General features: G+C 39.3%; 1 protein-coding gene across 5 annotated transcripts in view; it reads right to left on the bottom strand.

Annotated features, from left to right (window-relative positions):
* The window catches only part of Kif16b (kinesin family member 16B), a 268,617-nt gene that overhangs the window by 198,174 nt on the left and 45,086 nt on the right, over positions 1–25,357 (bottom strand). For all 5 annotated transcript variants that reach the window (XM_070006712.1, XM_070006715.1, XM_070006713.1 and 2 more), the window contains exons 4-12: positions 24,039–24,155; positions 21,514–21,611; positions 20,764–20,873; positions 17,600–17,742; positions 16,057–16,225; positions 15,814–15,945; positions 14,480–14,655; positions 8,741–8,806; positions 5,569–5,628 (exon numbers count right to left, since the gene is read on the bottom strand). In XM_070006712.1, the coding sequence (XP_069862813.1) occupies positions 5,569–5,628; positions 8,741–8,806; positions 14,480–14,655; positions 15,814–15,945; positions 16,057–16,225; positions 17,600–17,742; positions 20,764–20,873; positions 21,514–21,611; positions 24,039–24,155 (1,071 nt within the window). The remainder of the gene's footprint in view (positions 1–5,568; positions 5,629–8,740; positions 8,807–14,479; positions 14,656–15,813; positions 15,946–16,056; positions 16,226–17,599; positions 17,743–20,763; positions 20,874–21,513; positions 21,612–24,038; positions 24,156–25,357) is intronic.

Genomic DNA, 25,357 nt, shown 5'->3' with positions numbered 1-25,357 from the left:
TGTGACACAGTCGAGAGACCTGGGCAGGGCAAGGAAAACACAAAACTCAGGCAGATGCCGCAGCAGTCAAAGGCTGTGCTTTCAGCAAGGAGGAGACCCTGCTTTTTGGAATATGAGAAGAACCACCCAAGCTGGAGAGGCTCCTACAGAGCACATCGCAGGGCCGCAAGCACCAGTGCAGCTCTGCGTTGGACAGACGCATAGAGGGCACCCTCCCTTCTGCCGTACCATCTGTCACACGACTGCCAGCTTTATGCGACAGTCCTAAAGGTCTGTGATTTATTCCGAAGCACAAAGCTCAAGGAGTTCTTTGGAAGTCAGATAGCGTGCCTTGAACATTTTTTTTTTCTTTAACTGTCTATAAAATGTTGAAACAGGGAAAGCAAAAGGTGTGCACGGCAGATAAACTAGAAAGAGGCTTAAATGTGAGATGGGGAGAAGAACAAGCAGGAATGGAAAAAGACCTAGGGGAGTCCTCTTTTAAGGGATGGCTTGACACATTCATCAGCAATAAAACACCTGGGATTCGGAAAAAGCCAAGCTGAAAGGTGCACAGGAGGGGTTCTGAGGAGGCACTTTATGCTCTGTTCCAGCCCTGAACAAACAGCACCATCTTGTGCAGTGCAAAAGGAAAAAACCACACCACAGGGAAAGAATGTTGGGAAGCTCCTGATGCCACAAACTGTAGAAGCTGAATTCATCACAACATTAACTTTCAGGTCCCAAGACAGGCATCCCAGTTTCAGAGAAACTCAAGCAGGATGGAAATCAAATGGGGACAGCATTATTCTAAGAGGAACCAAAGAGACTGGCACTAAAAGAGTCTATCATACCAGATCCCGAGCAGCTGCAATGCAGCCAAGGGAGCAGATGTTAGTTGGGTGTCAGACATGGTCTCACCACCAAACAGAAACTACCACAGTATTTTGATGCTAGGGACTTTAGAACAGGGAACTGATAACTCAGCTGAATGAGGTCACCCACAAATTGCAAACAGGAAGCCAGCATCACCACTAGATATGGTAGCTAGATATTTGATAATAGATCGATGTTTTGATGACAAAATACAGAATTGCTCGAGAGGAGGGGATGTTTCTAGAGGTCAGGGCTGAGACACCAGGCAGAAGTGTCTGTTCACTGGCAGGACATAGGGCCATAGAGAAAAGGAGATCCTGGGTGAAGCTTGGTCTGACTGCTTTCTCCTTCCACAGAGTCTTACAAGGAGGCCAGGGAAAAGTCAGCTTCGACCACAAGACAAGGCAGAGCAGACAGGAAAGGATGGTTCACCTCACCTCAGTGTGCCCTGTCTGCACAGCACTACTTGGAGATGCAAACACATCCCCAGAGACGCAAATTCTTTCTCAGGAAGTCTGGAGTGAGAACTCTAAGAGTCTACACTTCCAACCAACTCTCCGAGGATCCTGAGGCTGCTGGTCGACAAACCACACTTTTGAGCATCTAAGGACCTAACTGATTCAAATGAAAGCCAAGTCTATTATCAAAAGAAACTATACTTCTAAGAATTAAAAACTACACAGTCTCACCTGAGACTTTCAAGTAAGATAAATTAAGATAGGAACATGAGTAGGAGCATTACTAGGGCAGAAATGCCGCCTGCCCTCCTGCTAGCCACATCATTCATATGGCTCAAGGCTGCTGTGGGCTCAGATGTGTTATCCCAAAACTCATGTTGAGGTTCTAAGCCCAGTATTTGGAATGTGACATATTTGCCGACAGGGCCTTTGATTCAGTTAAAATATATTAGCTAAGGTGATTAAGTTAAAATAAGGCCCTGATGGTGGGTCCTCATCCAATGGGACTGTTGTCCTCAAAAAGAGGTGACTGAGACACCCAAAAGGAGAACACACAGGAGGCGGGGCCATGTGAGGACTCTAAAGAGGAGGAGGCCATCGGCAAGCCGAAGAGAGAAGCCTCAGGAGAAAGCAAACCTGCCCACCTCTTGCTCTTGGACTTCAGCCTCCAGAACTGTGAGCAAATAAATTCTGATATGTAAGCCACCCAGTGTGTGGTATTTTGTTATGGCAGCCTTAGCAAATTAATACAAAGGTTTATGGTTTTGCTTCTAAGTTTAACCCCACAAATTTTCACTGCATGCTGCTGTGTGAGAAGCTGTGCTGTAGGAGCTGGCTCACGGAATGACAAATAGATACAGTCCTTGGCCAGCTCCTGCTCTTGCTTTCCTGTGTATAACCATTAGCACAGAGGGAGAAAGACCAAAATTACCTAACTTAGATGAAGATGAATGCTGCATCGGATACAAAACCAATGCTAGAAAAGCATAAAGGAAAGAAAACAATATCTATCCTGAGGAGGGGGAGAAGGAACAGGAGCTTCAAGGTAGATTCTGACAGAGGCACAGAAAGGGCAAAGCATTCCTAAAGAAGCAACACCAGCACTGCCCAAGGGATGTCATGCTACCCAACTCCCTGGGGTACTGAGGAACCGGCATGCCATCAGGCAGGGTGAGGAGGGGATGCCAGGGGGGCTGAGGCAGAGAAAACTATAACAGGACAGATGAGTCTAAATAGGAGACCCACACGTTTCCTGACTAAGCAAGGGAGTGGGAGTGGAGAAAATGAAGATTAATGAAATGAAGATAAAGGGGCCAAAGAAGGAAACAATAAAACTTCCCCTTATTATCTACTAGCCTAAGGCCTGCTTCATGTGTAGCTGACGCATTCTGCAGTAGAGGATTTTCAAAGTAACTGACCTTGTCATCTCTGATCCTGCTAACTTGGATATAAGGAAGAGGACACTATCCTCTATGACTTGCAGGCTAGGTTACCGACAGCCCTGGCGGAGGATCATGACTCATTGAGAGGGAGATCTAAGTTCTAAGATTCACAGAACAAAGCCTAAGGATCCAATCACTGTTACCACACAGCTGTTCTCCATCAAAGGCTCACACCTATAATCCTACCTATTCAGGAAGCTGAAATCCAATACCAATTCAAAGGTAGCCTGGGCAGAAAAATGATTGTGAATCTCTATCTCTGGCTTAGCAAAATGCTAACCAGAGGCATGGCTCAAATGGTATAGTACCAGCAAGTATGATGAGTAAGTGTGAGACTCTGAGGTCCAGCCACAAAAGAGGAAAAAAATGGTGCCTTTCCTCAGAACATACACATAGCCGAAAGTCTAAGAATCCCTCGCCCATTATATGACTAGACCTCGAATTGTCCTCATCCAAAAGAATGAAGTTATTTCTTCTAAGCACCTAGGAACTCAGGATGTTGTGATATTATAGGAAATTCAAGAGATTTTTTTCAAGAATAACTCTTATGTTAAGGGCTCTTGGCTCAACATAGTGACTTTAGACTCCTATCCTTAGCCTATCTCAAGTACCATAACTAAAACCAGAAAGGTAAATATGTAGCACAGAGAATTGCCAAAGTTGGGGTGGGTTTAATGAAGCATTACACCTAGAACATGTAGAAAAGTCACAAGAAATAAAAGATCCATGAAAAACTGGACTGGAATTAGGGGAAGATTTAACATCAGGATCCAGAATCACCTTACAGGAAGAAAATATAGGTAAAATTCAGAAGAGTCACTGTTGGGAATTTCAGGATAGACCCTTCTGCAGAGACATTATAATACCCAGCAAAAATTACAATAATGGGCTAAAGATATATATAGATATAGATATAGATATAGATATAGATATATATACAGTCCAGTGATAGAGCACCTGTCTAGCATTGCATGGCCTTGGATCAAGGACCTATCAAAAAATAAATAACTAAAGAAAAATGAAAATAAAATAACAAAATACAGTGACTCTGTGAGCTCCTGCAATAGCAGAAGCAGTTACTGCTGCAGAGCTTGCAGTGCTGGCCTGGCCATTGTATATACTAATGATTTTTCTCATAGGGATATAGTAGCCATTTTTTCTTTCTTCCTTTAAATGGAGCAGATTTTAATCCTCCCTCATTGACAAATTTCCTGAGGGAAATTACAGTGACCCATGAAGTGAAAACAACTTGGTCTTCAAAGGTCCAGAGTGGATGCAGCTTAAACACCAAACTATGTACCTCTGGGGTGGTGCTTACTCCTTCCCTATTAGGAAAAGGGAATAAAGGCTTTAGGTTCATGTGCTAAAATCTCTCAACAAAGGCAGCTGAAGTTGTAGCTCAGTGGTAGGGCATTTGCCTAGGGTACATGAAGCCCAGGTTCAATCTCCAAAAAGGGAGGGAAGTCAGAAAAGGAAAGGCTGTAGAAGTGTAGTACCTCAAAATATCATGGCATTCTTATTATGACGAAGGGGAAAGAGAAGGAAATCTGGATGTGTAAACTCTCACCTTAGCACAGGGTTTTCTCTAGCTAGGAAGAAGTCTCTAAAAGCATTCCAACCTATTGCCACCTACAACTTCATGAGCACAAGTCTGTCTCCATAAGAAAGCCTCTTAACCCAGAGAAGAGAGGTAGCCTAGATGGCACAAGGAAAATTCTTAGTATAACACTGACCATGCTCTTTGCTGCAGTTGTTAGATAATGCAGGATTTAGCAGCCAATCTGGGCCTTCAAATTGGCCCCTAAGAACCAGTGATTGGATGTGCCAGAAACCTGAGATGAGATCAAGTTAAAAGCTCATCAATCTAGACTCACCAACATTAGATCAAGCTTAATTTTAACACTTTGAGGGAGTTCAAACTCAACAGACCTCAAAACAGACTACAGATTTGTCCACATGGCCTTCTCTAGTTCATAAAGTCAGTCAGATGTCAAGAGAACAAAAAAGTCAAACTCAACTGCATACCTGGTGTAGCTGACACTCAACAAGACGACAGAGGTTTTCTAGCAACAAAGCCAGGGAGAAATGGAAACCAGAAAATTCATATTTTAAAGTCCAGACCATAAATAAATGGAAGCCATCCTTTATAGTGAATCTTGACAGAAATGAATACCATCACCATCCAGCCTCAGAAAAAAAATTCTCCTGGAAACTATTATCTTAAAAATCTCCAAGATCGAGGCTGGGAAGGTGGCTCAGTGGTAGTGTGTTTGCCTTATATGCATGAGGTCCTGGGTTCAATTCCTCAGCACTACATAAGTAGAAAAAGCCAGAAGTGGCACTGTGGCTCAAGTGATAGAGCACTAGCCTTGAGCTGAAGAGCTGAGGGACAGCGCCCAGGCCCAGAGTTCAGCCAAAAAAAAAAAAAATCTCCAAGATCTAGCCATGCTATCTATGTAAGCACATTCTATAAACTATTTTAGAAAATATTTTTACTTAATATATTGTTTTTATATTGACCTTAACAAAAGAAGAAGGCAATAGTAGATGCCTTTAGTCCTAATCGATGTTGAACCAAAAATGGAAAATGCCAACAATGAAAGCTAACACCTTTAATCTTAACAAAATCTGTACAGATTAAACTCCTAGCTTTAACATCTACTTTTCCAAACCAGAACTCCTATATCGAAAGAGTTATTAATCAGAACCATTGATCTTACCTTAGGTAAAGCTTATTATTGCTATGTTTGAGAAGACAAGGGGGAAGTAAAAAGCCAGCACAGTAAAACTCAAACACCTTTTATAGTCCTTACTTTCAAAATATTTTGGGTTTCATTCCACTTATTTGTCCACTCCTTTGTCAATTCTTGAACCTAAAAACAAACATATATGTATATATGGTTATTCTACTTTTCAAAAATTAATATGACTTCTACAATGTTTCCAAATTCTTATATACTATAGAAAAATATGCTGTAGCCAGTCCCTCCTCCTGCGACCCAGACCGCCCCCAGACCTCCTAACACTATTAATTTATGAAACTGTTTTCCTCAGCACAGTTTTGTTTTGTGTGTCCATTGGATTACAAACTTTATTAAAAAATACAAAACAAAAAAAAAGAAAAATATGCTGTAGTTTTCTACTATAAGAACTATCAGCAAAAATCAATCATACATACTGATCTTATCCTACCTTATCTTATCCTACGTTAGGGCAAAGAAAAGAACAGACAGGAATTTGTCCAATCACCTACAATATTGTCTTTTTTTATAGTGTACTTAACTAGAAGCTGCTGCCTTGAACTATTAGCTAAAATTATGAACCTAAGGATGACAATATCCTATTAGATGGGTTAATTTTCCTTGACTCTACTTTAGGTCCTAAGAAATAATCATTTACTTTTCTTTGTAATTAGATGTGCTGATTAAATCACCTTGATGGTGCAGTTCTCTTTTAGGAGATAATTTGCTTTTGTAGCTAATTGATGGGGTTTATAAATCTCACTCTACCATATATATATATATATATATATATATATATATATATATATATATATATATATATATATGGTGGTTCTTTAATTGACTCTTTTAGTGAAAGCAAATTTCTTTTGATAAAAATCAGCTTCTTTTTACTGGGCAGTAACTTAGGGAAGAAAATGTCCCTAGCTGTTGAATATAGCATGGTTAAAAATTGCTTGTCCAAGTTAATAGAAATTTTCTGTTGGTTCCAGAAAGCTGTTTTAGATGACTCTGATGATTAGTTCACTGAGAAGCAGAAAGTGATACTTGAATTGAGAGGCAGAGGAAAAAAGAATAAAAAGGTGCCCTGAGGAAAAGAAGACAGCAGGAGCTCAAAGTTCAAAGTCATGTTCCCAAGGCCTTTCCTCTCTGTGCCTGTCACTGTCCCTGCCCTGCTCTACAGCCAAAACTAGCCTCCAGGTCTCCCACCCAGGAGCCCCTGAAATAAACCAGGCCACAAAGGTGCATAGATGATGTGCACCATGAGTGGTGGTAACTGGATAGGTCATTGGTCAGCAACCCTGACCAAAGAAGGTATGCTGTTGTCTAGAAATGGAGGGCCTACACCAAAAGAAAACCAGCATGTCTTACCCACCCACATGCTATCATTCAGTGGCCATTTCACTCTTCACTTTATCTCAAATAATACTATAGGGATTCTCAGTTGACTTTTTTTGTAATGTTTGTCCTTCTTTTGCTAGTTCTTAGTGTCAAAAGCTACCATCTTCTTAGTGAAAAAGGAAACAAGAATAGAAATGTCTCCCTGACTTTGCTCTCTGCTGTAAGACTGAATTGATTCATCTGAAGCAAGTCATACCCTGCAGTTCATTGGTACCAACTCCAGACTCTGATAGCATCAAATGTCAGGAGGGTGGTGGTTTTTTGTTCTAGGAAAGATTTTAGTGAGTGGATATTATTGTCTTTCCTTCCTACAGAAAGGAAAAAAACTGGCATGTGGAATTAATGGATACTAACCAGTGCACAGATCCTTATTAGCAACTTATCTGTGCAAATGATTTGGTATTTCACCAACTGAAGAAATACCAACTGTATTTGTTCTCAGTGAAGAAATAGGAGTCAGTAAACAATCCTTTCCAATTTCAAATATTTCAAACTCTATAAAAAATATAAAAATGCCTTGTACCCTTGTATTTAATACAAGTAATCTTAATAAATCACTAATTCTAACAATGTGATCAGATGATGAGATGTATAACTAACCAGATGGCAAACAACTTCAAAAAGTTAAAAAAAAAAAAGGCAAATATTTAGAAAATGTTGTGAATAAGACACAGTCATTTCTGTCACAGCATGTTAAATGCACTCAAATTAAAATGTTTATTGAAGTCTATTAACTTGCTAGGTACTTCTAAAAACTATAATTGATAAACAATTTATTGCTATACCCCAGCATTTCATAGCACTTGAAATCAGAACTGAAAGCACTAAAACATAAAATTTCATGAGCAAAATAGATTAAGGAAACTAATGTTTTTTATTAATGCCATTATCAGCATATTAATCAACCTAATTATCTAAAGAAGTGTCAACAAGTTCCTAGCTACAACTTTCACATTGTGTATTACTGACTATATACTATAACACAATCCTATTTTTCAATCATGTAGCACCAGGAAGAAAATTGACTCCAAAAAAATATTCCCAATGTCTGTTCCTCCTTTCCTCAAGATTTGTTTCCTTCTATTTTTAAAGAAGTAACATAGAGGGCTGGGAATGTGGCTCAGTGGTAGAGCGCTTGCCTTGCATGCTTGAGGCCCTGGGTTCGATTCCTCAGCACCACATAAGCAAAAAGAAAAAAACCAGAAGTGGCACTGTGGCTCAAGTGGTAGAACACTAGCCTTGAGCTGAAGAGCTGAGGGACAGCGCCCAGGCCCAGAGTTCAGGCCCACGACTGGACCAAAGAAAAAAAAAAAGTAACATAGAACCAGATCAGCCATAGAACTAGTTTTCAAACACCAGGACACAAGCATCAGTTTTATTCCCTCCACCCTCCACCCCTGCTATAATGTTCTCTCTTCCAGTTAATCTCTGCCCCTCTCCCTATGAAAGAGCCTCCAAACAGTAAAAATAAGTTAGAAATGTCCAAGAGCTAAATGGTACTCATCCTTGCGCTGGGAAGACCACTGCCATTTAGTAAATGTGAAACATGGCCTCTCTTGGCCCAGGACCTTGCCTCCTCTGAGGGCCAGAGTGGCCCCACTGCTTTGTCAAAAGGACCTGCATGTGAATTTTACTGAAGTCAGTTATACATCACATAAATCACCACACTTATTAAATCACAGAAAATGTAACCATTGGGCATCTTTAAAGATGATCATGGGGTTGGAGGGATACATGGAATGAAAAAAAAAAACTGTCCCCAACAGAAATACTAGAAAGCATGAACTTCAGAAGAATATAATGCACATTATGATGTCTAAAAAATAAGTCAATCATCACTTACTCTTGCTTCATTCTGATGAAGTTTTTCCTCCATACTTAAAGCTGTGGGAGAGTCTAAGAGGGCAATCTGCAATTCAACACATAAGGATATCAACAATTAATAAAAAGCAATAATATACAGCGAGGATTTTTTTCCATGAACATAATAATTACCAAAAGCTTCTACAAACTACTAAATACAATACTAAGTAATGTTCACACACAACAACAAAGAGTATGGGTTATCACCAAGTCTCTAATCCATGGGATATATATCATATCTCACACTATCTAAAAATCATGGTTTTCTTGTAAATCTACACTGCAGTACAAATCAAGAGAACAAACAACATAACATTATGATATCTTTACCAAAACCAAACACAATCTAAAATCCCAAGTCATAAGGACCTGTCTGTTTGAATATGCACAAAGTAGAATATTCAACAGGTCAAGAAGCCTAAATCTTGCTTAACTATGGACTTTGGGGGTTAGCTACATTGAAATTAGGTGAGTGAAACTCATTTATGAACCCTGCTGGGTGCTATTCAATGTATGACACTACAATCTTCTTATCTAGCTCCTTATCTTTACCTTTGGTGTAGTGTGAAGATGGCTGTAAGGATGATATTGGCCAAAATCAGAGTAGAACTGGGAGGGATGAGAAGAAAACGAAACCAGACTTGTTCATCCTGATTAGAGTGCTAAGAGCTCGGTGTTCCCTGTTCTACCTCCCTGCCAAAGATGTCACAGGAAAGCAGAAAGGAAGTCTCCCATTGCCTATGCAGTCATTCTTTTCCAATTTGAAGTAAATTTGAAGTTATTCTGGTCTTATACAGCATGTATTCAATGCGTTTTTAAACAAACAATATGATCCACATTGACTTTTTTTTTTGTCCTTTCTGTTTTCATCCTGGGGATTGAACCCATGATGTTGTACTTTCTAGGCTAGCTCTTTGCCACTGAGCTACATCCCGGCCCACACACTGGCTTTTAAATCAACAATTTCTAGGGGAAAATCAGACAAAATAAAACTGCTTCTTTCCGTTTAACAAGTAACTCCATTAGGTATTATTTCATTATATATGCTTTCCTCTCATTTATTCTATACACTTACAATTTATCCTCTTAATGTAAATGCAGTTTTATTTTTCAAAGCTTTTGCTCTACCAGATTACACTTAAACCAACTGCATACAGTGTACAAGGCTACATCAACAGAATAAACTCCTGGGAGGGGAATCTGTGAGTCATCTATATGTGTGATTCCTTTTTAATTGCAAGTTGTCCTCCCCAGAGATGCAGCATGTTTTTAATTTCTATTCAAACAAAAGCAGTCAGTTTTCATTGGCTCAGTTAAACATTTAGGCTAACAAGATGACTGTGGGCCCCACTGGGCATCTGTGTGTATGCCACAGAAAGCAGAACTGGTTGGCAGAGAAGCACAGGTGTCCTCCTGATGGCTGAGAGCCTGGCAACAAGTCTCCACAGCAAGCCTCAGTCCATGCAGAACAATGGCTCTTGGCCCTCTTGAATAACTGCTCATGTATGAGGAATAATCTCATGAGTGTGTGGAGAGCCCGTCTTGGTTTAGAAACTAGCCCACAGGACCAGCATCTCCTGTGACAATGCCATAGGCTCATCTGCCATAGGCCTTCAGGAGACACACCCAGTTACAAGAGTCATTGCCTTCAGCTGCTATTTACAGTTGCATATACTTCATCTTCTCTGTAAGTAAGTTGGTAGGGGTCATTTGTATCATTAGAAATGTTGCTTTGCTCTACAGCTGGCAACTCCATTTATCAGGTTTATTGAAAATGAAGGTTAACCTAAAGTAAAATCTGTCCTTCCTGGGAGGTACAGAAACTTTGTCAACACATGACTACAAAATGTCATTGTGCACAGCATGGTGTTTCATACAAAATATTCAATGAAGATATTTTGGCCAATTTTACAAAACCTACTGTATGGCTTCTGTTTCACTACCAAAGCTGAGAAATGTCTACTTCATTCACAGCTTAGTAGTGAACCACTGATGGAATTATACATATAAAAGGCTATAGTGACTACCATATCATATTCTATGCCACGCCGACTCCAGTGGAGTCTGCTTAGCATGGGAAACCATCTATCAGGCCAAGATAGGGGCTTCAGAGACCTATCTCTGAGTTTTGGGACTTCACCAAAGTCTACCTCAGAGAATGGGGCTTTACAGAAACCTATCTCCAAGTTTTGGGACTTCACCGAAGTCTACCTCGGAGAATAGGGCTTCTAAGAGGCCTACTCCTGGAAAAAGGCTAGCAAACCCCTGGGAAAGATGTGTTTCTGCCTTTCTTTTCCTCACTGTATAAGAGTGCCTATTAATCTTTTACTGTTTCTGCTGCTCATTGTGCTTACTCATTGTCAACGTTCCCTTATTCAAAGCTCTTTCTTAAGAGTGTTGATGACTCCAATATCTGATGAGTGTCTCAAAAATATGACTAACTCACCAGAGTTAAGTGCTACCCTGCAACCCCTCTTATGAAGGCTAGTAGACAAGTTATAAGTAAATATAAAAGTATTGGGGGTTTCACAAAGTCACTCCAGCAGAAGGAATTGTAAGAAATTTACAAGAAGCTATAGGCGCGGCTAGAACGAAGTCATGTATGGCAATTGCGGAGATAACTACTTAGGAGAAAGAACTTCCTGGTACTCTCATTTACTAAGAGACTTGCTAGATCTAGGCCTCCGTGACCTTACTATTAAAGAAGGAACAGGAAAAATCTTATGGGATAATTAAGGCCTCTATAGAAATAAGGTAATGGTGAGATGGTGACAAACGTCGAAACCTATTTCTTAGAGATAAGCCGGAAACAAGTGCCTTTCAGGCGACCAGCTGGTGACCACCAAGAATGAAGCCCTGCAGCAAGATTGTGTAAACTTTTGCCCTTTCAGGGGACCAGCTGGTGACCATCCAAGAATGAAGCCCTGTAGCAAGATTGTGTAACCTTTTGCCCCTTTCTTATGAAGACTTCTGTTATAAAAGTTTGTTATCCTCTGCATTAAATCGCACTCAGCACTCAGCACTCAGCATCCACTCTTAATGTGTGTGAGTTGTCTGTTTGCCATCTCCCCATCCTATTCCAGGTTCCTCCCCTAGGTATCCTCCGTCGTCCCGACAGAACCCGGTCCGCGGCAATTCTATATAGCTACATACATGTTTATAAATCCCTTACCTACAGAGTAGGAAAAGCAATACAATAATGTGCCAGGGTTTTCTGCTTTTAAAACTTGAACCCATGACATTTGCAAAAGCAAACATAAGAAATTATTAAAAGAAGGAACTTTTGGAAATGGCTCTATAGCTCAAGTGGAAGAGGGTAGCCTTGAGCACAAAGAGGCTCAGGGACAATGTCCAGGCCCTGAGTTCAAGCCCCACAACTGACAAAAAAAAAAAAATAGGAGCTTTTATGTGGCTGTACTTAAATAACCTAGAAATGGAATTTGGACTTGAGAAATATTCAAAGAACCATAGCAGCATTTGGAATAGAATATCCCAGAGGGGTGGGGCTTGGGGGTTTAGGCCAGCAGAAGGGCGCCCACCCAGCACACGCAAGGCCCTGGGTTCAGTCCTCAGCCCTGGCAAAAAAGAAAAAAAGAATATCCCAGAGGGGGATCAATGTCCTGGGGAAGATTTATTCAGACATTTTTAATGAGCACTTAAATGAAATACCTGCTTATTTTGTTAAGCATTACAAGTTTAGAATAAGCCTATATTGTCTCACCATTTATGGATTCAAAGTATGGTAAATTATTTTATAGTGGACTCGCATTTTCACTGTAATGTACATATTAAACTTACCCAAGTTTTACCGTTTCTTTATGTATTCTAAAATACATTTTTCCATTGTCAATGCCAAGATAACAATAATAAAAATACTGCCTTAATTACAGCAGTATTCTAAGGTCATGAAAGAAACAAGACAAAAAATCTAAAGGCAATGCTTTGGCATATTAATACCTCTGAAGATATTGCTGAAAGTTTTGATAGAGTTTTGCTGCCTGTATAAGACTCTTCATTCTAGTTTATTCTCTCTGTTTTCCTTTCATTCTTTTAACCTCATAAATGATTAAAGAAGATACTGTTGAGAATCTTCAAAAAATTTTTCCTTCACATATAGAAAATTAGATGACTCTATCAAATCATCTTTAAATGCTTACTTTAGAAAAATAATGATTGAGAAACATTAAAGAGTCAGGCACAGAGACTCATACCTATAATTCCAGTTACTTAGGAGGCAGAGATCAAGAGAACTGTGGTTCAAGGCCATCCCAGGCCAAAAGTTAGCAAGATCTTATCTCAACCAACAAGCCTAAGGATGCAATCTCAGCTACTAAGGAGACATAGATAAGAGAATCTGGATCCAAGATTGGCCCTAGGTGAAAATGTAGAGAATCTAGGCAAAGAATAGCTAAAAATAGAAGCCTGGGAGGTATTTTCACAATTAAAAAAAAGAAGTCTGGGAGGTATGGCTCAAGCAATAAAACACCTGTCTGGTATAAGGAAGCAGAGTTCAAACCTAGGGAAGGAAAGGAGAGAGAGAGAGGGAGGGAAGGAAAGAAGGATGGAGATTAAGAAAGGATTCTGATAACAAATCATATCAATGAATTGACTTGTGATCCATGTTATAAGTTGTAATATGCTATTTAAGTGCACTGCTCATTCTGATGATTTCCTTTTGTACAGGGGAAGCTCCATTCTCCAAGTAAAGGTATGTGGAGACATCTTTCAGTGCATGAAGGAGTCCTATTTCACTGTTGTTGGTCATCATATGGGAAAGGACTATGGATCTATTTCAGGGCCCAGGAACCTCTGTGAGGATTTCATCCTGTTGATATTTTCATAGATCAAACTATGGAACATCAAGAGCTTCCAAGGCCATGTACTCCTGTACAGAAAGCGCTGTTCCAGAGAGACCATTTTGCATGGAAAGAAAAGTAGGCCTTTTAATGATATTCTAAAGACATCCATCCATTTGTGGGTTAAGAAAACCAGATGAAATGTATCTTCTAAGTGCAGTCTAACATCCTAGGTTTATAAAGCCCACCCTAACTTGTGGCCTCTCTTCAGAGCCTATCTAAGCCCCTGGGAACTTGGCTCACACTAAGTCATCACCACAGCATAACTTTATGGACAAAAAGGAAGCCTGCTGGGAAAAAAACACAAAGAGCAGGCCTCCTCACTTCAACCCCAGTGATCCCTTGCAACCATCATGTAAGGCCCCAGGGCCAGTGTTGCAGCCAGGCAGCAGATACTCAGTGTCACACCTGTCACTGAGTCCTCACACCTCCTCTGTGATGGCTGGGAAGGAACAGACATTCAGAAAGGTGTTTACACAAGTTGTTCCTCTCTGTTCAATGAGCTGTAAAGTCATAAAATGCCTGGGTAGAATTTTAAATATTACTCAAAGCATCTCAACTTCTTCCCACTAATGGAGATTATGCCGCTAATCCAATTGCATGCTAAATTTCCATCCATAATTGATAACTGTTAAGATAGTTAATCATTTCTGGCTTAGTGGATAAGATCTTAGACACAGAGCCCATAAGGAATGCAAAGGCCAATAGGAGCCGGTGTGAAGGACGGATTGGCTAACTCACTGGAAGCTTTACTTAGCACTTATTTACTTAAATCAATACTAGGAGATAATTGTCTCATTAAGATCCAGAAATAGATGCCATTACTCAAAGAAAATAATCTATAAATCTCAGAAAAACCTGACCTGATTCCCTTGAGCAAGCAGAGCTTTTAGTCTGGCTATTTCAGCTCGCAGCTCCCGGATGAGTTTGACGTTGGCATCCTCGTTAATGGTAGGTTTGTTGATGATGTTTTTGGCTCTATTTGCATAGCGAAGTGTACTTAGGGTTTCTCCATAATTGACATCAGCAGGTGAAATGGCTGTGAAGAATGAATTCAAAAAAATAATTTATCCAGCACTCCATGTTTCATTTAACACAAAGTTGGTTTGCAATTTAAAAGTCAGATTTAACTCAGGTCACTGGATAAACTAAATATTCATTGCCACCATAATGAATATTAAAAATTATCTAAGATTTATAGGAAAAGGTGCTCACTATACCAAATTTCATTCTGCTTTTTTCCCGACTTTTATCAGCCAGCTACTCAACTTTAATATATGATATATGCTACCTTGCCACAGTTAAGATATTTTCTGAGTTGAAAACATAAGAGGATCATTCAAGACTACTTGTGTATATCAACATTAATCAGGGATTAAAATGCTTCTAGAACTTCTGGCAAAACCTATCATTTTTAAACTGCCACAGAGCACACCAATATATTCAACGGAGTCAGTAGACTAGTTAACCCTTTTCCTATGGAAACTTTGACTAATCCTATCCCTCCCACCCCCATACCACCCAAGTTTAAGTCTGGGAGACTTATTGATTGTTCATGGAGAGTATATCCCAAGATAGGTTCCCCCCTCCTTGGTTAAGGCATGGTAAAGGCAGTAAGGAAAATAGAGAGAGGGAAGGAAAGAGGAGGGAGGGGAATAGGGACAGGAAAGTAGAGCTAGGAAAGAAAGAATTCATAAATTCTCAGCAATCATCTCCTCTGCTATTTTTCTTTATTGCATTTCTTAAGAGCCAATGTGTCAATATAGACATAAAGTATTATTATTGTTACCATGATTTGTTATGTTTATTGATTTTTTTCCTCATGCTTTTTACTTTTAAATATCATACATACTGCTTTAAATAGAACAGGTTGGATCATTTCTTTCTTACTTTGTGCCCCTATAATGATTTTCTAGTACAAACTGGGGAACTTAGAAGTTTTCTACCTTCTTAACTTATGTAAAGAAACACTGAAAGTCTCTGCAGGTCACCACAGCCCCCAGACCATGTACATCTATCCAAGAGTTGATAAGATAATGGATAAGACTGGGTTTCTGGATGCAGGTGATTTTCAAGATAGATAAACCAGTAATTTTTTTAAATATAAAGGTGCTATATCCCAATTTCAATTTAAAAGAATTTCAGCTAATTCACGGGAAACTTCAGATGCTCAGGAAAATAACTTAAAAACTCTTACTGGCAATCATGATGGTTTTAGAGTTTCCTCCAAGGCTATCTTTCAACAACCAAGTCAAAACAGAATCCCTGTAAGGCACAAAAACTTGCTTCTTCTTCACCAGAGGGTTTGCTGCATCCTGAGATAAATCAGCTGTAAGGAAGATGGAAACAAGGGAGAGGAAAGAATCACTGTTTCACGTTCCTCTAATTTTGTTTCACAAAAAAAAAAAAAAAAATGAGCAGGAGGTGAGCAAGCACTTACCTAAGGCAGAAATGACGTTTCCCAGAGTGACAAGGGACTTGTTAATATTCCCTCCTTCTTTGAGCCTGACCCCCGTGGCACCAGTGGCATCCGCACGCTCACTTCCAGCAAGATCCACCAAGTGAATCTTACTCACAGTTTCACATGGCATTTCAGAATCAAACTTTGCCTGTGGTAAGATAAGAAAGAAAAACTGAAGAGACCCAAAGGGTTCCAATGGTCTTTATAAAACAAAAACCAATTGCTTTCCACTGAAATTTCTCAGGGTTAATTGTTTTTTCCTCTCCTTTTTTGTTTTACCAGCCTTCAGACTTCCTAAAAAAAATTTGCAAAACTTAGTTCAGTACAACAGAAGTCCATTCTATGTGATTCCGAAGCTTTCTGAAGAATCGCACCATGAATCAAACCCTTGCCTTTCTCAACAAAGCAAATCTAGAAGAACATAAAGGTAGACACTAAAGTATGCTCTGGAGTGAAAAATGCCTATTCTTGTCTAGAAGCTCCAGCATTCAAAGCAACAAAGGCTCTCCAAAATATAACCATAGACAAATATGTAAAAGATCATTTCACCACTCTGAAAATATTTTGTTTCACAATGTTACTTTTCCAAAGGCTTCTTTTAATCTACCTTGTACATTATGAATCAAATTGCAAAGAAAAAAAGGAAAAAAACATAGTCACCAGACTCTATGTACAGCAGAACAGTACCTTTAAATATCATGATCATTTTAAATACCCAGGATCTGGAACAAAGGTAAAAAATGTAGGGACTGTGTACAGAGGTGTTCTGGTTGACCTTAGGGAATCTTCTTAACTGTCCTGTTCTCTGATGTCCCTAGGTGATTAAAAATGCTGACTTGTTTCTGGTGTGCCCAAGGGCGGATGTGGGTGAGAATAGCTCCAACTTCCTACAACTGATGCCAAAGGGGCTCTGCATCTGCATAGTCCCCCCATGCTCTCCCAGTCCCAGGGCCAAACTACTTTCCTCACCCTTTTCCACACACGTTCGCCATCTTCTGCATGTGAGCCATAATGAATTCTCATACTGGCACTTACATAAATGTTCTGTCCTTTGCTATCACTCTAATAATCATAATCAACACGGTGGGGTGAGCTCCATGGAGTGATAATGTGCTGCCCTCACTTACTCACCTTGGCTTCCAGCTGGTCGGACTTGCAATCCATTATCTCCCACAGTGCTAACAACAATGAAAACTTTTGCTTAATTAGGCACAGAGCAAGTTGGGCTTTTTTTTTTTTTTAATGTCTCAAACAAGGTGGAAGCCTGCTCAATATTTCTTAAGGGTACCCATCAGGATATTTAAAAATTACTGTGATTGTAACCACGGAGAAACTCAGTGCCCAGCACTTGTTCAACTCTAATTAACAAGGAAATGACAGTCTGTCACCTTTACTTGCTCCTGCTCTTGGTTCAACAGTGATCAATCCTCAGCTGGGGCTAATCAGCAAGTAAAGATCTCCAGGAGGGAAGCCAACCATCTCCACACAGCTGGCCCCATGGCTACCTACTGGCTGCCCTTACCTGTGTGAATTTGATGGTGAAGATGGCGTGAGACCGACTACTGACATCATTCATCCCAGTAGCCGCTGTGGTACGATTGATATTTCCTGCATCCATAAGTTCTTCCACATCGCCATAATTCTGTACCAAATGTTTGGATAAGTCTGGCAGGAACAGAAAAAAAAAAAGGAGGAGGAGGGGGTGAAGAAATCTGCCCATTATACAGTGACTGGAAATTCCCCTAAGAAATAGTGTATGACTCGAATCTGTCAACCACTTAAGGCTCACTTGCTTCTACCATAGTGGCATATAATGTGGCTGCCCAGGTTCCTAACCTTAATGGACCTCAGCTACCTCATCTTATCTACTAAAGGCCACTAATATCAACTTCTGAACAGCAGTCATTGCAGGAAGAAGAAAAATGTAAAGGCAAATACCCTATGCAAAACTGTAAAAGCACATTTTTAATCCTTTAAGTGTGTATTTTATATATTCATAGGATTCCAAAGGTAAAAGCTACACCGTGTAAGATTCGATCTCTCCCTTAAGGCTCCCCTTACCCCCTTTTATCAAATAACTAAATACTATCAGTGTCTATGTCTTCAGTATATGAAGACATACTTCAAAAAATAACTCGAACATTAGGTATAACATATACATGCATGCATGTGTATGTATGTATGTGTATTTGTGTGTGTATCACCAACTTTTCCTCTCTTTCATACCAATGGGGCCATAGTGCACACTGCACTGGAATGGAGCTCAGTGGCATGCATGAGGCCCTGCATTTTATCCCTAACACCATCACCACACTCACCACAACAAAATGTGACATACCATAAACATCATTTTACATCTTACTTTTTCATATAATCCATATCAAAAAAATATTCTGTCATAGTCAAGATGCCTTCCCATGCATTTTTAAGGCTATGTTAGAGAACTGTCTAGCATACATGAACCAAGCCCTGAGTTCAATCCCCAGCATTGCAGAAGAACAATAAAAAATGTACTCTTTTGAACTGGAGGTAGTTGTGGAGAGGTTGGCTACCATAAGGAGCTTTGGGTTCAATTCCTCAACACCTCAAATAAAAATCATTAAAACACCCATTTCTATAAACACTCCATTCTTTGCCTTTGTCTCTTGTACTCCTTGGTTGCTGGATATATCCTTATTGATTCACAGAGCTCTTTGTATGTTTGAAAAATTAGTCATCTGTCTGAAACTTAAGTTGAAACTATTCTTCCCATTTTTTTCACATTCTACTATTGTTTAAGACATAAAATCCATTATCATCATTGAGATCTGACTTGCAACTTCACAATTCTTTTTCCCTTTTATTAGCTCCTGATTGCACAAGGGTGTTTCATCTTAACATGTCTGTTTATGGATACACTACATTTTGATCAATCATACCTTTCCTCCTCCTCCTTCCTCAACCAGACTCATGGAGTTTCCTTGCTCCATTTGTGCATGTTTACATATATTATATGACTATATTTGCCCTCTCCTCCTTTCTATTCACCTGTCCCCTCCCACTACTACCCACACCCCAGGCCAGCCATACTTCAACTTCTTGATGTTCTTTATGTTACAATGAATGTTTATTCTTCAAAGAGGTTTCATCATCATACCTTATACCTGCAATACAAGTATATATACATGTATGCGTATGCATATAATCGTGTATGTGTTTATGTGTCCAGTGTTCATATCTAATATCCTCATAAGAGAAAGAACATATTTTATCATATTTTATATTATCTTTAAATAGTTGTTACAAAGAGGTTTCAATTCAATGTATCAATTTATGAATGAAATGTGTCTTGATCATTCTCCCCCTACTCTCTTCCAATCCCACCAATCCCCTCAAGTACCTTACACATAGGTACACTGAATGTTATGATTATATATCACATTTTCATTTATCAATTGAAGAGATCTGTTTTTTCTTAGCTTGGCTATTGTGAATAGTGCTGCAATAACCATGGGTATACAAGTGCATCTATTTTATCCAGACTTACATCCTGTTGGATAAATGCCCAAGAGTGGTATGGCTGGATCACAGGGTAGTCCTTTGTTTTATGAATTTTTATACCAATTTCCACAGGAGTTGAACTAATTTACAGTCCAACCACCAGTGTAATAGGGTTCCTTCCCCCCCCCCCACATTCTCACCAACATTTGTCTGTTTTTTATGATGGCCAATTCTGACTGAAGAGAAATGGAATCTGAATATTGTTTTGATTTGCATTTCCTTTATGGATGGGCATGCTGATGGGCTTCATGTATTTATCAGGCATTTGTACTTGTGGGAAATGTCTATGGAGCTCTTCTATCCATTTCTTAAATGGGCTATTAATTCTTCGGGAATTTAATTTTTTAAGTTCCCTGTATATTCTTTCTTAGTCCCTTGTCAGATGTGTAGCTGGCAAAGATCCGCTCCTATTCTGTAGTTGTCTCTTCATTCTAGTGACTACATCCTTAGCTCTGCAGAAGCTTTTTAGCTTGATGCACTCCCACTTCTCAATCCTCAATCTTATATACTGAGCTATTAGAGTTCCATTTAGGGAATTATGTCCTATACAAATAAGTTCTGGTATTTTCTCTTTCCTGAAGAAGTTTCAAACTTTTGGAGTATTGCATTAAGTTCTTTGATCTACTTTGAATTGGCATTCATAGTGGGTAAGAGAGCCATGACCAGTTGTGTTACTCCAGAGAAACATATCAAGGTCAATGTCCACATGAAAGCATGCTTCCATGTGTGATTCTTGTAGGCAAGACTCAGCTCCTTTTTGTACAGGACAGATGTATTATAGGGATGGCCTATGTGAAAACTCCTCTTCACAGGCAAGAGGTCTGAGCATGTCTTTCTTTTCATCTACAATCATTCAGGTCAATAAAGACACACTGCTAAATCCAACACCCTTGAGATAACTTACAGGATTATGCCTCTTACCAGAAAAAATTGGAAACAAACTTCCACAGGTCTCCTAAAGCCAGAAGAAATATACTGGCAAATCTCACTAAATGCCTAGTAAAATATGAAAATTCCCTATCACAAAATTCCAAAAGTAAATAACTTTCTAAAAATCTCACCAATATACTCCTTTCCTTTTCCTTGTATGAGTTGTTCTTACACAAATCCCAAGGAGGAAGAAGGCTGTGAAATATTCATTCTTACCCTCAACATAAGGTCCTTCTTTGGGATGCTCTCGGACTCTTAAATTGAAGGTTTTAGATGACTTCCTCCTAAGTAGATCTCTCACACGCTCGTTATAAATTTCTAAATAGCTAAAATTTTTCAACAGAATGAGATTCAGAGAAATAATGAGACATTAATAATAGTAACCACAACAACAGTCCCAAGCAGCAGCTCACAGCTACCACAGTTAAGAGTGGTTGCTTACCATTCACTCTCTGCAGAGATAGGCAAGGGGGTCTTGCATGCTTTAAATAATTTGTCCAAAACCATACGGCTACCAGGAGGCCCAGCAGATAGAGAAGAGGACTAAAAGGGCTGTCCTTAAAAATCACTGGAGAGACTGACCTCCACACAGGTTTAACTTCATAGAGGAAAGAGCACCTCCACCATCCAGATGTATTTGTAACTTAGCTTTATGGAGATTATACCAACACAGCAAATAACACAAATCTTATTCTGTGAAAGGGATGAGACAAGTAACTGGGTACTCTTATGAAAGTCGAGGGCTCACTCCACTTTGAGATAAACCTCCAACCACAGTTATTTCTTATCCAAACTGTATCCAAGAAAGTCATTGAAATTAACCTGATTTGTCAGGTAAATTCCCAAATACTGTAAGCACAGGAGGAAAAACAGCAGGCTCTTTCCTTGGGAATCCATAGGCCCAAACTAATACCTAAGTGCAAGCCAAGCGACCGTAGCCCCAACCAAGCAGGCCATAGGCCCTACCTGACTTCAGTGCGGAAGGATGCTTCATCCCATCTGGTGGTTTCATTTATCCGACTGAAGAGCCCTTCACAGATCCGAGGTATTAAACCCGAATCACCCTGCAGTAGGAAGAGTGTCACAGCTGTCATGTGAAATGAAATCAACTGACTACTGACTTTGCATTCTGATGGAGTGAACTTAGACTTAAAGGGCCTGCATGCTAACCCCAACCTACCACTCTAGGACAGCTTCCTCCTCTCTCACAGGAGAGGATAAAGCCTTCTAATTTCCACATGTCTAGACTTGGGCTATATAGTTATCAGAGTCATTAATCATTGAAACTATGCCTTACAAAGATAAAGAGATTTATTCTGTAGCAAAGATGACAGATGAAAAAAGCACGTCTCATTAATAAGTGTTTTATAAATCTTTTAGGAATAAAAAAGGAAAAGTTTAGTTAAATTATTAAAAAAGGGAATGAATACAGAAGACAAAAAAGTAGCAAGAAAACTACTTCAAGAGTTAATGACTGTGTTAAAAGTTAGGGGAGTTGAGCTGGGTGCTGGTGGCTTATGTCTATAATCCTAGCTACTCAGGAGGCTGAGACCTGAGGATCATGGTTCAAAGCTAGAACTGGCAGGAAAGTTTGTGAGACTCTTATCTCCCGTTAATCACCAAGAAAGCCAGAAGTGGAGCTGTGGCTCAAGTGGTAGAGTGCTAACCTTAAGCACAAAAAGCTCACAGACAGTTCCCAGATCCTAAGTTCAAGCCCCAGGACTGGCACCAAAAAAAGAAAAAAGAGTGGTAAAGTAAGCCAGATGTCTCAAGTTTGTGACTGTTAACTATTTAGGAGGTAAAGATCAGAGGATCATGGTTGGAGGTCAGCCTGGATATAAAAGTTTAGAAGACTCCATCTCAATCAATGGCTGGGCATAGCTGTGTACACCTGTTATCCTAAGCTTACTGAGAAATACAAGAACTGGGTACAGTGATGTGCACCTGGCATCCCAGCAACAAAAAGGAGCACAAATAGGAGGATCAAAGTTCAGGCAGCACAAGCATGAAAGTGAGATGCTATCATGAAAATAACCAATGCATAAAGGGTCTTTCAGTGTAGCTAAAGTGGCAGAGCACTTGTTCAGTAGTGTAGAGTCCTGAGTTCAAACCCTAGCACTAAAAAAAAAAAATGCTTAGGTAACAGAACCACATTAAAACATAGACTATGTCCCTGCTTTGATGTAGAAATCCCTAAGATGGCCCTCCTCGAAAGAAGTACATCACATCTCCTATGCAATATGGGTGTCATAGTCAATCATCATGTTTCAGTTAGCACTAACATCTGGTGAACCTCAGAGGGATCTGATCTGACCTCAGAGCATCAAAGTTTTCTCAACAAGTCTCTTTCAACTTTTACCCAAAGCCCCAGTCAAAGAACAAACGAACTAACGCCATTGCTTTAGAGATTTTCTTTGTGCCATTTGAACCATGTAAATGCTTAACAAGAAAAACTAAACTTTTCACAATATTTTCGCTTCCTTTCTTTAGATAGACAGAGCCCAAATGATACATACTTGTGAAGTCAGAGAAAATCACCTCTCATTAACATTTATAAATGTGTAATATAAAGTAGTTTCTAGGGAACTAGATACACAGACAACTAACTGTTAAGAGATTTTTTTCCCTCCAGCTGAAAAGCTGGAGGGAAAGCCCAGATTTAAGAGGTCATGTTACATGCACTGAAACAATTCAATCTGGGAAGAGATGTTCTACCAGTATAGTACTTCTGTGATCCCGAAACCTTCAACAATGAAGCCACAAATGTGAGTCGAAGACGGGATTCCTCAAAGTACTGTTAGTAACTCTATCTAGAATATGGCACAGGTTTGGCATTCATTAAACAATGCTTTTCCGGTGGCAAAGAAAAATAAAGGACACAAGCACTGTCTAATTTTGTAGTAAATACATGACAAGAGAAAGTTCCTACATATTTACCTTTTACATTCCCATATGTTAGGGTATGTAGGATATTACTGCTTATTAATTGATATAAACTGCTCAACCATTTATGTTTGTAACTAGATGAATTCTATATAGACTACGTAACTCTTTTATGTACTTGCTGGATTTATACAATATCTTTCCATGAAAAATGGTTTTGGTTTTTCGGGTTTGTTTTTTTTTTACATTTTTCTTGAGGGAAATGTTCTCTATAATTATATATATATTTTTTAAAAGAACAGACTTTGGTAATTTTATTTAAACTGTCATGTTGGCCATAAAGGAGACTAAATTAGTTGTGGCCCTGCATACTTTCTTGCTGAGTATAGGTCTTTAAAAACAGAAAATGAACTGAGACTTGTGCTTATTAAAATTATTCCTAATGTTAAATCTCTCAAAGGAAATTTAGTTCAGCTGATTATTGGGTTTTATCTTATTACTATTGATGAGAAAATGAAAAGCAATGCAGATAAAGTAGATAAAGAGATGATTTTATCAGTCTAGAGAAAGATAAGAAACTCCCTCCCTATTCAGTGCAGACAACGTACAGAACTTCCCATCATGGTGTACGACTTTCCAGATCCAGTTTGCCCATATGCAAAGACACAAGCATTGTAACCTTCAAATGCAGACTTCACCACATCTGTGCCCAGAGTTTTGAAAACCTGAAAGAAAAGACAAAAACAAGGGACAATTACTGTGGGTTTTAATTTAAAAAAAAAAAAACAACTCCTAGTTATTGCAAATAAGGGAAACCATGGGACCTAAGTTTCTTTGGGCCTTCACTTAATATAATTTTTTCCAAGTCTTTCCATTTCCTAACAAATGGGGCAATGTCATTCTTTTTGATGGAAGCTCAGAATTCCATTTTGTTTTTATACCACATTTTCTTGATCCATTCATCTACTGAGGGGCATCTGGGTTGGTTCCATATCTTAGCAATGGTAAATAAGGCTGCAATAAACATATCATGCTGATAGCATGTCTGAGTCAAGCAGAAAAGGTCAGATAAGCTGATGTTAGGGAAATGAACCCTAAGATATGTATTCAAATGTTTTTTTCTTTCATGCGATTGTTTCTAACACATTTATAAGATTATTTCTTTGTTGCTTTGTATGTCCCTCCCCCACGGTATAATCCCTGCTTTCACTGTATTTGACGTTGGTATAATTTGTGGAGGGGAAGGGAAAAACAAATCGTTTAAATAAGGATACAGGTGGACTCATTGAAACAATGAGACATACAAGTCGTTATGGTTATGTTGAAAACGAACTTTACAACTTTGGTGGGGGGGAGGGTGGAGGGGGAGGATAGGAAGAGGAAACAAAGGAGGAGGCTACAATGCTTGATAAGAAATGTACTCATTATCTTGCTCATGTAATTGTAACCCCCTATACAGTATTTTCACAATAAAAATTTTTTTTGAAAAAAAAAAACTCCTGCAGTGTTGACAACATTCTTTTTATTTATTTTTTTTTTTGGGGGGTCCGGTCTTGGGGCCTGAACTCTGGGCCTGGGAGCTGTCCTTAAGCTCTTCAGCTCAAGGCTAGAGCTCTACCACTTGAGCCACAGCGCCACTTCCAGCTTTTTTCTTTTTGCTTATGTGGTGCTAAGGAATCGAACCCAGGGCCTCGAGCATGCAAGGCAAGCGCTCTACCACTGAGCTACCTTCCCAGCCCCTTGACAACATTCTTGAATGCTACTTTCATCTCTTAAGGATTACACCATACAAATAAATCACTGCAGTGCTGTTAACAACAGAATATGTATGTAGCCCAGTTTGTAAGCAAAAGTAAACTTTCTAAGCAAGCAAAAAGCAACCTCATCCTCTTTCTTACTTAAAAAACAATTCCTGAAGTATAAGAAT

The sequence above is a fragment of the Dipodomys merriami genome, unplaced genomic scaffold (assembly GCF_024711535.1).
Source record: "Dipodomys merriami isolate MVZ:Mamm:240054 unplaced genomic scaffold, mDipMer1.0.p SCAF_7, whole genome shotgun sequence".
Taxonomy (NCBI): domain Eukaryota; kingdom Metazoa; phylum Chordata; class Mammalia; order Rodentia; family Heteromyidae; genus Dipodomys; species Dipodomys merriami.
Note: the sequence above shows the minus strand (reverse complement) of the source record. Positions and strands in the feature narration are given on the sequence as shown.